Source organism: Anolis sagrei, chromosome X, assembly GCF_037176765.1.
Source record: "Anolis sagrei isolate rAnoSag1 chromosome X, rAnoSag1.mat, whole genome shotgun sequence".
In the NCBI taxonomy this organism is placed as follows: domain Eukaryota; kingdom Metazoa; phylum Chordata; class Lepidosauria; order Squamata; family Dactyloidae; genus Anolis; species Anolis sagrei.
This window is the reverse complement of record NC_090034.1, coordinates 4418490-4434625: the sequence shown is the minus strand read 5'-3', so window position 1 is coordinate 4434625 and position 16136 is coordinate 4418490. Positions and strand designations below refer to the sequence as shown.

Sequence of the window (16136 nt, the reverse complement as noted above, 5' to 3'; positions counted from 1 at the left end):
AACTGCTTTGGGAGACGGTGGTCGGGCATCCGGACAATGTGGCCGGTCCAGTAGAGTTGATGGCGGAGGAGAATCGCTTCAATGCTGGTGGTCTTTGCTTCTTCTTCCAGCACGCTGACATTTGTCCGCCTGTCTTCCCAAGAGATTTGCAGGATTTTTCGGATGCAATGCTGTTGGAATCATTCCAGGAGTTGTATGTGACGTCTGTAGATAGTCCACGTCTCTCAGGCGTATAGCAGGGTTGGGAGGACAATGGCTTTATAAACAAGTACCTTGGTATCCCTACGGATATCCCAGTCCTGAAACACTCTCTGCTTCATTTGGAAAAATGCTGCACTTGCAGAGCTCAGGCGATGTTGTATTTCAGTGTCAATGTTGACTTTTGTGGAGAGGTGGCTGCCAAGGGAGCGGAAATGGTCAACATTTTCTAATGTTATACCATTAAGCTGTGTCTCTGGCATTGGAGAGGGATTGGCTGGTGACTGCTGATATTACCTGTCCGAACGCAACTCCTCCTATGAACCAGCTAGGACATTAAGATCATCTGGGGAGGCCCTGTTCACAGGCCGTCTGCAACACAGGCACGCCTGGCAGGGATGAGAGACAGGGCCTTCTCAGTGGGGGCCCCTCGGCTGTGGAACGCCTTTCCTACAGATATTAGATCGGCCCCCTCCCTCTTGGCATTTCGGAGGAAAGTGAAGACCTGGTTGTTCGAGCAGGCATTTGAATAGGCAGTGTAATGAATATAGGAATACGGAATAATGGATAATGAGATTGGATCTTGATTCTACTGATGAGACGCTAATGAGATGTTATATTGATGGTTAATTGTTTACTATGTTATTGTTTTAATTGTCCCTTAACTGTTTTTATGATGTTTAGCATTGAGTTTTTGCTATTCTTAACTGCTTTGAGTCGTTTAAGGGCTGAGAAAAGCGGTATACAAATGAAGTAAATAAATAAATAAATAGCTACAGACAATGCAGTCGCTGTTGCCCGTTTTTGGTCTAAAGCTATTTAGCTGCTTGTCCACCCTTTATTTCATCTGTTTTAAACTTATTTATGTATGCAATGCTTTTGACATGAAATAAATAAAAATCAGACATACTTGTTGTTTTCAAGGATGAATTACTGAACCATGAGCATACTATTTTTAAACTGTCTTATCCAATTTTGAAACTTTTCTAACACTGACATGAAACTAGGTTCTTGTGGGTTTTTTCTGGCTATAGAGCCATGTTCTAGACGCATTTCTCCTCTAGAACATGGCTCTATAGCCTGAAAAAAACCGCAAGAACCTAGTGATTCCAGCCATGAAAGCCTTCGACAATACACTGACATGAAAGTTTGTGCAGTTTCAATATTTGTGGGTGGGGGAAATGGCTGCAATTTTTCCCGGGGTTCTCTTTCATTGTCCCTCTTCTTTGTCACAGGGTGTTTTCTGCCTACATTAAGGAAGTGGATGAGAAACCGGCAAGTACGCCTTGGGGCTCCAAAATGCCTTTTGGGCAGCTGATGGCTGAATTTGGCGGAGCAGGGAGTGGAGGCTGGGTCCACAGCGTCAGTTTTTCCGCCAGTGGCAACCGCCTTGCCTGGGTCAGCCACGACAGCACTGTGTCAGTTGCAGATGCCTCCAAAAACATGATGTAAGTAACGGAGCATACATATTCATAACAGTCAGGGTGCCCAGCTGCCTCAAGATAGGAACCCTTAGCCCTGTACTGACCTTTGTGTGGCATGCTTATTTAATGTTCTGTGTTGGAAGTCTGCATCCAAGTTACAATGCAAGGCATACTGGGATTAGGATGAAATTATATAGCCTACTTATGATTTGCCTTCAGTGCCTTACATTAAAGCCTTTACTCATAATTATGCAAGTGAAACATTATGCTTACTTTCACTATGATGTCCTCATAGAGCAGTAATTCTCAACCTGGGGTCCCCAGATGTTTTGGGGAACCCCTGGCTGGGATTTCTGGGAGTTGTAGGTTAAAACATCTGGTGACCCACAGGTTGAGAACCATGTCGTAGAACAGGGATCCTCAAACTAAGGATCCCAGATACAGCTCTCCAAGGTCATTTACCCAGCCCTCGCTCAGGGTCAACCTAAGTCTGAAACAACTTGAAAGGACACAACAACAACAACAATCCCATCTCATCAGCCAAAAGCAAGTCCACACTTCTCATTGAAATACTAATAAGTTTATATTTGTTAAAATTGATCTTCATTTCAATTATTGCATTGTTTTAAAATGTTTTTTGTACTACAAATAAGATATGTGCAGTGTGCATAAGAATACCTTCATAGTTTTTTTTTTCAAATAATAATCTGGCCCTCCCAACAGTTTGAGGACTGCGACCTGGCCCTCTGTTTAAAAAGTTTGAGGACCCCTGTTATAGTACAATGTAATATATAATGTTAATATTGTACTATGATAATAATATAATATATTGTATTTACTTTTTACTTGTAAGCCGCTCTGAGTCCCCTTCGGGGTGAGAAGGGCGGCATATAAATGTCGTAAATAAATGTCGTAAATAAATAATACATGAACACCCCTCTTCCCTCCCTTCAGATTACCTTCCCCTTAATTCCATAAATTGTGATGGGTTTTAATTTAATCCTGCATATGGCTTTTAGATTAGATTCTTAAGTTAATTATCTAATGTCTTAACAATGATGCGCTTATTTTAAAGTTTTAAATCTCCCAACTCTTGGCTTTGATGTGCTTGTGTGCAACTCTGTCCCTCTTCTCTCGAACTGGTCATTGGTCGTAATAAAGTGAACTTGGAACACTGGAACAAGTGAGCCAAGGCACATCTGAACATGCAATTATCTATGTGTAAACCGCTTTGAGTCCTCCTCAGGGTGAGAAAAGTGGTATATAAATGCTGTAAATAAATAAATAAAATAAACATGCCAGCTTTTGTCCCAACAAGCTCTCTGTGACATAGGATTTTAATGCAACGCATCACTGACACTTTTTTGTGTGGGGCGTAGGGTCTCGCAGCTGAAAACGGAGTTTCTCCCTCTGCTGAGCGTGTCGTTCGTCTCAGAGAACAGCGTGGTGGCTGCGGTAAGTGTCTTCCCTTCTTTGACTTGTGGCAGATTTAGGAGGCACCGCGCAGAGAGACAGTAGGGCAGCCCACAGCTTTCTCCTCATTAGACCACAATTGTTGTACTCACAAGACTTCCCAAAACTAGATTCACTTGAGATTTCCCACTGTATGGCATACAGGGGAAAATATATAGAACTTGTGTAAACATGGGTCTCCTCAACAATGATGTGTTTCTGATATATTCCCATGTAGTTGTGATCAGTTGCAGATTCCCAGTCTGTTCGTATCTGTAAGAGGGCAATTTTGTTGATCATTATTCCAGTTCTGCTCCATGGCCCTTCCAAGGCCCAAGATATGGTTTTCCCTACCTTCTTTACCCTCAAGCATTCTGAAATGAGAGAGGAGAAACTACAAGAGAGGGGATTCCATCTGAACACGAGGAAGAACTTCCTGACTGTGAGAGCCGTTCAGCAGTGGAACTCTCTGTCCCGGAGTGTGGTGGAGGCTCCTTCTTTGGAAGCTTTTAAGCAGAGGCTGGATGGCCATCTGTCAGGGGTGCTTTGAATGCAATATTCCTGCTTCTTGGCAGAATGGCATTGGACTGGATGGCCCATGAGGTCTCTTCCAACTCTTTGATTCTAGGATTCTATGTGAGGATTTGGAAAAGAACGCCATTATCTATATGTATTTTAATCTTGTATTGTTGTATGATGTTTTAACTTGTATTAGTAGCATTGAATCCTTGCTGTAAGCCGGTCTGAGTCCCTCTACGGAGGTGAGAAGATCGGGATATAAAAGTTTTAAATAAATAATAAATAAAATATGGTGGGTTAACTGGAGAGGCACATGTCCGCGGCTGATTGGCTGCTGCCTCTGGCTAGCCGCTGAGACCAACGATTCTAACTGCCATTTCTCTCTGGACAGTGAAGAGATAGTGCTGGCTGCTAATTATCTTGTAGCTTGATCATTTTAAGGCGTGAGGCTTATTTTAAAGACCATTTTCTCACTTTTCGCGGGTGTTACATTCCAGGATCACCCGCGAAAAGTGAAAATCCATGAAGTAGGAACCTCTTTCTCTCTCTCTCTCTCTCTCTCTCTCTATATATATATATATATATGTTGTTCATTCGTTCAGTCGTCTCCGACTCTTCGTGACCTCATGGACCAGCCCACGCCAGAGCTCCCTGTTGGCTGTCACCACCCCCAGCTCCTTCAAGGTCAGTCCAGTCACTTCAAGGATGCCATCCATCCATCTTGCCCTTGGTCGGCCCCTCTTCCTTTTGCCTTCCACTTTCCCCAGCATCATTGTCTTCTCTAGGCTTTGCTGTCTCCTCATGATGTGGCCAAAGGACTTCAACTTTGTCTCTAGTCTCCTTCCCTCCAATGAGCAGTCGGGCTTTATTTCCTGGAGGATGGACTGGTTGGACCTTCTCGCAGTCCAAGGCACTCTCAGAACTTTCCTCCAACACCACAGTTCAAAGGCATCTCTCTTCCTTCGCTCAGCCTTCCCTAAGGTCCAGCTCTCCCATCAGTAGGTGACTGCAGGGAAGACCATGGCTTTGACTAGGCAATGGATCTTGGTTGCCAGTCTGATGTCTCTACTCTTTACTATTTTATCGAGATTGGACATTGCTCTCCTCCCAAGAAGGAAGCGTCTTCTGATTTCCTGGCCACAGTCTGCGTCTGCACTCATCTTTGCACCTAGAAATACAAAGTCTGTCACGGCCTCCACATTTTCTCCCTCTATTTCCCAGTTGTCAGTCATTCTTGTTGCCATAATCTTGGTTTTTTTGATGTTTAGCTTCAACCCGGCTTTTGCGCTTTCTTCTTTCACGTTGATTAGAAGGCTCCTCAGCTCCTCCTCGCTTTCGGCCATCAGAGTGGTGTCATCTGCATATCTTAGGTTGTTGATGTTTCTTCCAGCAATTTTCACCCCAGCTTTGCATTCCTCAAGCCCCGCACATCCTCGCATGATGTGTTCTGCATACAAGTTAGAAAGGGTGGGTGAGAGGATGCAGCCTTGCCGGACGCCTTTCCCAATCTGGAACCAGTCTGTTGTTCCGTGGTCAGTTCTGACTGTTGCTCCTTGGTCCTTGTACAGATTCCTCAGGAGAGAGGGAAGGGGGCTTCGGATGCCCATCCCACTAAGAACTTGCCACCATTTATTATGATCCACACAGTCAAAGGCTTTAGAATAGTCAATGAAGCAGAAGTAGATGTTTTTCTGAAACTCCCTGCCTTTCTCCATTCTCCAGCATCCGGATATTGGCAATCTGGTCTCTCGTTCCTCTTCCCTTTCTAAACCCAGCTTGAACAACTGGCAACTCTCGCTCCATGTATTGCTGGAGTCTTCCTTGCAGGATCTTGAGCATATATATATATGTTTACAATCTCACGCTGACAAGTAGTGTCTCAAGTGGCCACCGCACAAGGGAGCTCGATGCCTCTCCCACCTTTCTTTCCCTGCACTGGGTTGCTCTTGTGATGACACGCAGGTCTCCCCTCCTCCCTCCCGAGCCACCTGCCATTCGCCCCTCTAGACCTGTCCATCATCCTTTTCTTCCTTCCTTCTCCTGCTTTCAACCTGGAAGGGCTCCCATCTGCAGGGGAGAGTGAGGAGGAGGAGGAAGCAGGCGAGGAGGAGGAGCTGGGCATCTCTCACGATGCTTGTGGCAAAGAGAGGCGCAGCTCCAGTGTAAATATATACGTTACTGTATTTATTGAAAGACCGTGAAACAGCGAGTCCGTGAAAAGTGAATCACGAAGTAGCAAGGGAACACTGTACCTATTTTATATACCTTGGGTCACGTAAAAAATTGTCAAGTCAAAATGGGTCCCAAGTGGAAATGTTTAAGAAGCCCTGGTCAAGCATGTCGGCCACAAGGATTTTTTTTAGGACATGGGAGAGTGGTGACAACATAGAAAAACAATCACTGCTTAGTTTCACAACTTGCAGGAGAGACAATGACTGAGCTAAAGACTCAAGCAGATAAGAACTCAGTGTGAAACATTTACTGTGTTTCTTCCACCCCCAGGGCCATGATTGCTGCCCGATGCTCTTCAACTTTGACGACCGCGGCGCCCTCACCTTCGTCTCGAAGCTGGACATCCCCAAGCAGAGCATCCAGCGCAATATTTCGGCCATGGAACGCTTCCGTAACATGGACAAAAGAGCCACTATCGAGGATCGCAACACTGCTCTGGACACCCTGCACCAGAACAGCATCACGTATGTATCACTAGGGCTGAGCCATGTGAAAGCAGAGAGGCACCACAGGAATGGCATTGCCACGCTGGCTTGTGCCACAAAGTGCCAGAAGGGTCGATGCAGCAATTTCTCCTGTTTGGGTTGGCACAATTCCTTGAGGAAATGGTACTCAGCCAAAGCTGCACATCTGAGCCCACTCTGTCATATAGTAACCCCTGGCTTCGAAAATATGTGTAATTTAGGAAAGTTCACTGTGGTTGTTGTAGGTTTTTTCGGGCTATATGGCCATGTTCTCGAGGCATTCTCTCCTGACGTTTTGCCTGCATCCTCAGAGGTAGTGAGGTCTGTTGCATGCCATAGATGCAAGCAAAATGTCAGGAAAGAATGCCTCTAGAACAGTGTTTCTCAACCTGGGGGTCGGGACCCCTGAGGTGGTTGTGAAGGGGGTGTCAAAGGGGTCACCAAAGACTATCAGAAAACATAGTATTTTCTCTTGGTCATTGGGATTCTGTGTGGGAAGTTTGACCCAATTCTATTGTTGGTCGAGTTCAGAATGCTCTTTGATTGTAGGTGAACTATAAATCTCAATAACTACAACTCCCAAATGTCAAGGTCTATTTTCCCCAGACTCCACCAGTGTTCACATTTGGGCATATTGAGTATTCATGCCAAGTTTGGTCCAGATCTATCATTGCATGAATCCACAGCACTCCTCTGGATATAGGTGAACTACAACTCCCAATCTCAAGGTCAATGCCCACCAAACCCCTCTAGTGTTTTCTGGTGGTCATGGGAGTTCTGTGCGCCAAGTTTGGTTCAATTCCATCTCAGGTGGAGTTCAGAATGCTCTTTGATTATAAGTGAACTATAAATCCCAGCAACCACAACTCCCAAATTACAAAATCAATCCTCCCCCAACCCCACTAGCATTCACATTTGGGCATATTTGTTATTTGTGCTCAAGGGCTGAGAACAGCGGTATACAAATAAAGTAAATAAATAAATTTAGTCCAGTGAATGAAAATACATCCTGCAGATCAGATATTTACATTATGATTTATAAAATAGTAAAATGACAGCTATCAAGTAGCAACGAAAACAATATTATAGTTGGGGGTCACCACAACATATGGAACTGCATTAAGGGGTCACAGCATTAGCAAGGTTGAGAACCACTGCTCTAGAACATGGCCATATAGCCCGGACAAACCTACAATAACCCAGTGATTCCGGCCATGAAAGCCTTCGACAATACAAAGTTCACTGTATTCGTCATCAGTCGAAATATGTTTTTCTGGGAGGTGACTTTTATTTATCATGTCAGAAGCAAATTGAGAATACAGTTATAAAATATAGAAAAACCACAAAGTTTAAAACTTGGCATGATGCTAAATGTTGTAATATGTTGTCCTGGGAAGTAACTTTTATTTATCGTGTCAGAAGCGAATTGAGAATATAGTTATAATGTATAGAAAAACCACAAAGTTTAAAAGTTGGCATGATGCTAAATGTCGTTTGACCAGAAGCTGGCCACTTGGAGTACCTCTGTTGTTACTGTGAGAAGGTCCTCCATTGTGTATGTGGCAGGACTCAGCTTGCATTGTAGTCACTGTTCTGTGGTTTGATCTCCTCCACACTCGCATGTCGTGGACTCAACGTCGTGGCCCCATTCCTGAAGGTTGGCTCTGCATCTCGTGGTGGCACAGTGCAGTCTCTTCATCGCCTTCCAGGTCGCCCAGTCTTCTATGCGCCCAGGAGGAAGTTTCTCATCTGGTATAAGCCATGGACTTGAGGTTCTGGGTTTTAGCCTGCCACTTTTGGACTCTGGTTTGCTGAGGTGTTCCTACAAGTATCTCTGTAGATCTTAGGAAGATATTTTTGGATTTAAGGCGTTGGTGTGCTGGCTGATATTTGAACAGAGGATGGCCCGGAGATGTCACTGCCTTGGTCCTTTCATCATTGGCTGCCACTTCCTAATGGGTATCAGATGGTGCAAAACTGGCTAAACAGTCTAATTTCTGCAGTGGTGTAGGGCGTAGGCATCCTATGATAATGCTGCATGTCTCATTAAGAGCCACGTCCAGTGTTTTACTGTGTTGATATGTATTCCACACTGGGCATGCGTACTCAGCAGCGGAGTAACAAAGCACACAGGCAGATGTCTTCACTGACTCTGGTTGTAATCCCCAGGTTATGCCAGTCGGTTTTCGTAGGATATTATTTTTAGTGCCCACTTTTTGATTGATATCCAATCAGTGCTTCTTGTATGTCAGAGCATGGTCCAGAGTGACTCCCAGATATTTGGGTGCACTGCAATGCTCGAGTGGGGATCCTTCCCAGGTCATTACATTTTCATTATTATTATTATTATTATTATTATTATTATTATTTTACTTACTTACTTACTTAGGCGATCCCTCGCTTTCCGAGGATGATTGTCTTCCAATATTCTTGTGGGTCCGTATGTGGCTGTGGAGCCCTACTCTTGCTCTGCATCTTCTTCCGCAGTGAGGGCATCGGTTTCCAGGTGGAAGGCGGTCTCAGTCGGGGTTGGCTTGACGCGCCTTCCTCTTGGCGCGCTTCTCCCTTTCGCCCTCCATTCGTGCCTCCTCAAATTCTGCAGCACTGCTGGTCACAGCTGACCTCCAGCTGGAGCAGTCAAGGGCCAGGGCTTCCCAGTTCTCAGTGTCTATGCCAGAGATTTTAAGGTTGGCTTTGAGCCCATCTTTAAATCTCTTTTCCTGCCCACCAACATTCCGTTTTCCGTTCTTGAGTTCGGAGTAGAGCAACTGCTTTGGGAGACGGTGTTCGGGCATCCGGACAATGTGGCCGGTCCAGCCGAGTTGGTGGCGGAGGACCATCGCTTCAATCCTGGTGGTCTTTGCTTCTTCTTCCAGCATGCTGACGTTTGTCCGCTTGTCTTCCCATTATTTTACTCTCTTTATTATTATTGGAAGGATACGTAAGCACATTGACATTGAAGAAGGTTAGAATAATGGTTTAATCTTAAATTACAGTTTTATGTAAATATTTAATCTACTGTTGCCTCAATTAATGTAATTTTATTGGTATCTATTTTTATTTTGAAATTTACCAGTAGATGCTGCATTTCCCATCCTCGGCTTATACTCAAGTCAATACGTTTTCCCAGTTTTTTGGTGATAAAATTAGGTGCCTCGGCTTATATTCAGGTCGGCTTATATTCGAGTATATACGGTATTTGAAGCTCTTTTCCAGCAGAGGGCAATATTTGCACAAGTGACTCATAGTCACCCTTGTGTATTCAACTAACTCATGGGGCAACATATATTTTGCTATCTCTTCCTGCTGAATTGTTCACTGACTCAAAAGGGTTTGTATGCTGTCAGGCTAAAGCAGGGTGGAGATCAGGCTTAGAACTGCAGCCCAACATTGGCAACACAGAGATGCCTTGCTGGCTCAGATGGGAAACCTATTTAGCCCAGCAACCTTCCTCCAAGTGCAGCCAGTTGTAATATTTTTGGGTATTTTTAACATTGTCTTCATCATCAGATCCTCTGAGATATACTGCCTATTGACACTGAGGTTCCATTTAGTGACTAATGAAGGAAATTCCCTTTCATTCTCTTCATGCCCAGCATATTTTTAAATTTTAATTATTACATTTGGCCCTGCCATAGATTTAATGTGTCGTGGTATGTTGTTAATGTTTTTTGCTTTGTTTTGAGTTCATTGTTGTTGTATTGTTGTTGTTGTTTTTACTGATGTATGTGGGCTCGGCCTCTTGTAAGCTGCACCGAGTCCTCCGGGAGATGGTAGCGGGGTATAAATAAAGGTTATTATTATTATTATTATTATTATTATTATTATTATTATTCTGTGCCTACTGCATTGCATGGCTTAGAATAGAGAGTGAAATAGGTTGTCTAGAAGCCATAAATAGCAAACAAGACCCCCAACCTGGCATCATCCGGCATCCATTGCTCCTGACCACTTTGGCAATTGGGAATTATGATCCCCCCACACCTTGGAGCAGCAAGTTGGAGAAGAGTAATCTAAGGTCCCATCTACAGTGCCATATAAAATCCAGATTATCTGCATTGAACTGGGTTACATGTAGTGTAGACTCTTATAAGGAGCCCCCGGTGGCGCAGTGGGTTAAAGTGCTGAGCTGTTGAGCTTGTTGACCGAAAGGTCACAGGTTCGATTCCGGGGAGCGGCGTGGGCTTCCGCTGTCAGCCCTAGCTTCTGCCAACCTAGCAGTTCAAAAACATGCAAATGTGAGTAGATCAATAGGTACCGCTCTGGCAGGAAGGTAACAGCGCTCCATGCTGTTATGCCGGCCACATGACCTTGGAGGTGTCTATGGACAACACTGGCTCTTCAGCTTAGAAATGGAGATGAGCACCAACTCCCAAAGTCAGACATGACTGGACTTAATGTCAGGGGACAACCTTTACCTTTACCTTTAGACTCTTATAAAGCAGGTAATGTGGATAATCTGGATTATATGGCAGTTAACTGATGCTGTTCCTGATTCTCTTTTGTTTTTGTAGATATTTTTCAAAACTAGGATGTTTGTGGATTCTGTCAGCAGTTTGTATTGTCTAGAATAGTAAGATACAATAACTTAAAATGAATAATTCCAAATTTCACATGTGGAGAAGGGAAATGACCACCTGCATGGGTTTCAAACAGACTGCATGAGCAATGTATTGTTGAAGTCTTTCACGGCCAGAATCACTGGGTTGTTGTAGGTTTTTTTGGGCTGTATGGCCATTTTCAAGCAGCATTCTCTCCTGATGAAACGTCAGGAAAGAATGCTTCTAGAACATGATCCTACAGGCCAAAAAAACCTACAACAACCTGGACTGCATGAGCACTACCATGGTACAGAAATGACCAGGTTGGTTGCGTAATATAGTAGTCAAGTCAAGAAGATTGTTCTCTTTGTGCTTGAGGTATAGCTATAGAGAGAGAGAGAGAGAGAACGCTATTGATATACACACACATTCTGTTCATTATGTGGCTAAATCTGTGCTATATGATTTTTTTTAAAATGCAGCCAAGTGTCTATTTATGAGGTGGACAAACGAGATTGTCGCAAGTTTTGCACCACTGGCATTGATGGAGCAATGACCATCTGGGACTTCAAGGTAGGATGTGTGGGCTTTGCTTGTATATTTAATGAATCTTGCACGCTGCTTGGCTGTTCTCAGAAGCACCAGCATCCTAAAGGCCTTAAAGACTTAATTTAAATTTCCAAGCTCTAACATAGCTTACCGGCTGTTAGGAATTGTAGACATGGAAGCCCCAAATACCTGGAGTTTACCCATGCCTGTATTAAGCTCATGCTTCCGAGCCTTTTTTTGTTATTAACGAGGAGGAGATTGGTTGCCCTCTTAACAAAGGTTTGGTTCCCATTCGGATGTTGTGGCCAGTATAATATTCCATGCTTACCTAGATCAGCAGATCAGTTAGGATGGTTAATGGTTAGTTAGGATGGTATCCTTCTGGGATGCCATTCAAGGATGGGTCTGTTCTGCAGTGGCTCCAATCCTTCCTAGAGGGTCGTACCCTGAAGGTGTTGCTGGGGGACTCCTGTTTGGCCCCACAGCCATTATCCTGTGGGGTCCTGCAGAGCTCAGTATTGTCCCCCATGTTGTTTAACATCTACATGAAGCTTCTGGGAAAGATCATCCAGAGTTTTGGGGTTCGATGCCATCTGTATGCAGATGACATCCAACTCTATCAGTCATTTCCATCAGATGCTAAAGAGGCTGTCCAGGTCGTGAACCGATGCCTGGCTGCTGTGACAGTCTGGATGAGGGCGAATAAACTAAAGTTGAATTGTGACAAGACAGAGGTCCTCCTGGTCAGTGGCAAGGCCAAACAGGGTATGGGGTCACAGCCTGTGCTGGATGAGGTTACACTCCCCTTGAAGGCACAGGTTCACACCTTGGGAGTTCTCTTGGACTCATTGCTGAGCCTAGATCCTCAGGTTGCAGGGGTGGCCAGGGGGGCTTTTGCACAATTAAAACTTGTGCGCCAGTTGCACCCATACCTTGGGAAGTCAGACTTCTCCCAGGCATGCTACACATTCCATGTGTGCGTCGTTATCCAATATTTTATTAGGAGATAAGATACATTTCTTGAATGAAGTAGTCATGTTTAAATATTATTATTATTATTAAGCTTTGCGTTGTCGTTGCTGCCTTTTGAGGCGGATTATAAGAACTGGCCGGTAGCCCCGCAGCAGGACTATTTACATGAGTGGAGAGAAAGGGGCGGGGCTACTCTAACGGTCAGTAAGTTAGCTCGTGAGTGTCCGTTGCTGCCTGCACAAGCGCAGGAATATACCAAATGTGTGAATTCACAGGCAACCACTCGGGAAACTATGTTTACAGGTAAGCAACCTATATTTAGCCATGGTAGTCCACACTCTCGTTACATTCAGGATAGACTACTGCAACACACTCTATGTGGAGTTGCCTTTGAAGACTGCTCGGTAGCTTCAAATAGTCCAACGAGAGGCAGCCAGGTTAATAACTAGGGCAGCATACAAGGTGAACACAACTCCCATGTTATGCCAACTCCACTGGCCGCCAGTTTTCTACCGGGCAGAATTCAAAGTGCTGGCTTTGGCCTATCAAGCCCTAAATGGCTCCGGCCCAGTTTACCTCTCCGAACGCATCTCCCTTTGTAAACCACCGCGGAAACTAAGATCTTCTGGGGAGGCCTTGCTCTTCGTCCCGCTACGATCACAGGCGCATTCGGCGGGACGAGGGAAAGACAGGACCTTCTCAGTGATTGCCCCTTGGCTATGGAACTCCCTTCCTGGCAATATGAGATCAGCCCCTCCCTCCTGTCCTTCAGAAGGATGAAGACCTGGCTGTGGGACCAAGCGTTTGGGGTAGTGCATTGAGGCAAAATGGTGTCATGAGATCGAATATAAGTGATCTTAATGTTTGTATATATTTATGGTTTTATGTCCCGGCATTGAATGTTTGACGTATATTTATTTATTTATTTACTATATTTGTATACTGCTCTTCTCAGCCCTCGGTTGACTCAGAGCGGTTAACAATAGCAAAATTAAATGCTAAAAAAAATCATAAAACAGTTAAAAACAATTAAAACAGTAGCATTCGGTCAATATAAATCGATAAAACATCTCATTAGCGTCTCATAATTAAATAAGGTATATATCAGTGGTTCTCACCCTTCCTAATGCCGTGACCCCTTAATGCAGTCCCTTATGTGGTGGTGACCCCCAACCATAATATTCTTTTCGTTGCTACTTCATAGCAGTCATTTTACTACTGTTATAAATCATAATGTAAATATCTGATATGCAAGATGTATTTTCATTCACTGGACCAAACTGGGCACAAATACCCAATGCAACCACATGTAAATGCTAGTGGGGTTGGGGGAGGATTGATTTTGTCATTTGGGAGTTGTAGTTGCTGGGATTTATAGTTCACCTATAATCAAAGAGCATTCTGAACTCCACCAGCGTTGGATTTGAACCTAATTTGCCACACAGAACTCCCATGACCAATGGAAAACACTGGAAGGGTTTGGTGGGTATTGACCTTGAGTTTGGGAGTTGTAGTTCACCTATATCCAGAGAGCACTGTGATGAATCTGGACCAAACTTGGCACAAATACTCAATATGCGCAAATGTGAACACTGGTGGAGCCTGGGGAAAATAGACCTTGACTTTTGGGAGTTGTCGTTGCTGGGATTTATAGTTCATTACAGTCAAAGAACATTCTGAATTCCACCAACGATAGAATTGGCTCAAACTTCCCACATGGAATCCCTATGACCATCAGAAAATACTGTGTTTTCTGGTGGTCTTTGGCGACCCGCTCAGGGGTCCCGACCCCCAGGTTGAGAAACACTGGTATATATGTTGTGCTCTGCCCTGAGTCCCCTGTGGGGTGAAAAGAGCAGAATAATCATGTTTTACATTAATTAATTAATGTTTCTGTGTGCTTCCTCCCTTGGCTCTTCCCCATAGACCCTGGAGTCCTCCATCCAGGGCCTGCAGATCATGTGAAGCCTGTCCTCTACTAGAAATCCCGCACAGACTTGAACAGAGATGGTGAAGAGGGCCACTCACTCCCCGAAGCACTGAGAACACGAGGCCTTGGTGGATTTTCTCTTTCCTTCCTATCCCCATAGTTTTGGTGAAATGTGCAAATCAGCTGTGATTGTGGTATATATTTGGGGTTATTTTTATTGTTGTTATTATTATTATTACTACTACTATCCTGTGGGTTGTTTCATTCCATTCCTTTGCCAAAGCTGCTCTTTAAAATACTAGTTTGTGGCAGGAAGTGGGAATCGCTAACTTAAAAGGGGGATTTTATGTAAAACGTGTCTGCTAGAAAATAAAAGCGACAGACGAAAGCGGTGTTCTTGGCATGCTTCCTCAGCAGAATTTCCTTTTTTTTTGACCTGGAGGAGAAGTGGGCAGAGATTGTTGTTGTTGTTCATTCGTTCAGTCATCTCCGACTCTTCGTGACCTCATGGACCAGCCCATGCCAGAGCTCCCTGTCGGCCGTCACCACCCCCAGCTCCTTCAAGGTCAGTCCAGTCACTTCATCCATCTTGCCCTTGGTCGGCCCCTCTTCCTTTTGCCTTCCACTTTCCCCAGCATCATTCCCTTCTCTAGGCTTTGCTGTCTCCTCATGCAAAGGATTTCCGCTTTCCCTCTACTCTCCTTCCCTCCAGTGAGCAGCCGGGCTTTCTTTCCTGGAGGATGGACTGGTTGGATCTTCTCGCAGTCCAAGGCACTCTCAGAACTTTCCTCCAACACCACAGTTCAAAAGCATCGATCTTCCTTCGGTCCAGCTCTCACATCCGTAGGTTACTACAGGGAATACCATGGCTGTTGCATCCCAGTTCAAGAAATGAGACTATAAGATTAAATCCACCACACTGGACTGTAGGAAAAGCAATCCCTGTTTATTGATGAAAAATTGGGTACAACAGAAAGGTAAATGCAAAGTCAAAAAGCCACAGAAAAACACAGCAGTCAGTAGAATCTCTGAACTTGAGCAAAGTTTCAAAAGCCACAATACAAGAACCAGGAACCTGTTAGCCTTTTACTAACCATGAACTTGATTACTAGAAGCCTCTGGGATTACCGGCCATGGAACACAGGAATTCTGCCAAGGCACAGCCACAGTCCCAAACGTTGCTTGATCTCAAGAGACACCCGGCAGGAGGCCCCTTAAACCAAAGAAGCTATTCTTTGAAACGCCCCTTGTCTTTGAAGCCTGGGCCTGTCTCTCCTGTAAACGATGTGACCTTCGTAGAAACTGGGAAACATTTCTGTGTCTAACTGTGTTCTCTTCGGTCCTCATTAAAAATCCCAGGTGGAGAGCTTCCCATGGCTAGCTTCCAAAACATTTTCCTCCAGCTGTTGAGTTTCATTTTCATCGCTGCTGACCTCAGCATCAACAACAGATTCCACACTGTCAGGGAGAGCTTGCTCAGTTGGAAAAACTATCAGAGAATCCGGTTCACACAGATCAGGATCAGGCTGAACCCCAACAATGGCTTTGACTAGGCAATGGATCTTGGTTGCCAGTGTGATGTCTCTACTCTTTACTATTTCATCGAGATTGGACATTGCTCTCCTCCCAAGAAGGAAGCGTCTTCTGATTTCCTGGCTACAGTCTGCATCTGCAGTCATCTTTGCACCTAGAAATGCAAATCCTGTCTCTGCCTCCACATTTTCTCCTTCTATTTTCCAGTCTTGTTGCCATAATCTTGGTTTTTTTGACGTTTAGCTGCAACCCGGCTTTTGCGCTTTCTTCTTTCACCTTGATTAGAAGGCTCCTCAGCTCCTCCTCGCTTTCGGCCGTCAGA

The 16136-nt window shown here is 44.6% G+C and overlaps 1 protein-coding gene across 1 annotated transcript in view; it reads left to right on the top strand.

Moving 5' to 3' along the window:
- LOC137098005 (actin-related protein 2/3 complex subunit 1A) overlaps window positions 1-14669 on the top strand; it is a 37826-nt gene extending 23157 nt beyond the window's left edge. The window contains exons 6-10 of the mRNA XM_067473648.1: window positions 1434-1646; window positions 3002-3077; window positions 6096-6289; window positions 11313-11403; window positions 14278-14669. Coding sequence (XP_067329749.1) covers window positions 1434-1646; window positions 3002-3077; window positions 6096-6289; window positions 11313-11403; window positions 14278-14316 — 613 coding nt within the window. The 3' untranslated portion in view covers window positions 14317-14669. The remainder of the gene's footprint in view (window positions 1-1433; window positions 1647-3001; window positions 3078-6095; window positions 6290-11312; window positions 11404-14277) is intronic.
- The last annotated feature ends 1467 nt before the right edge of the window (window positions 14670-16136 follow it).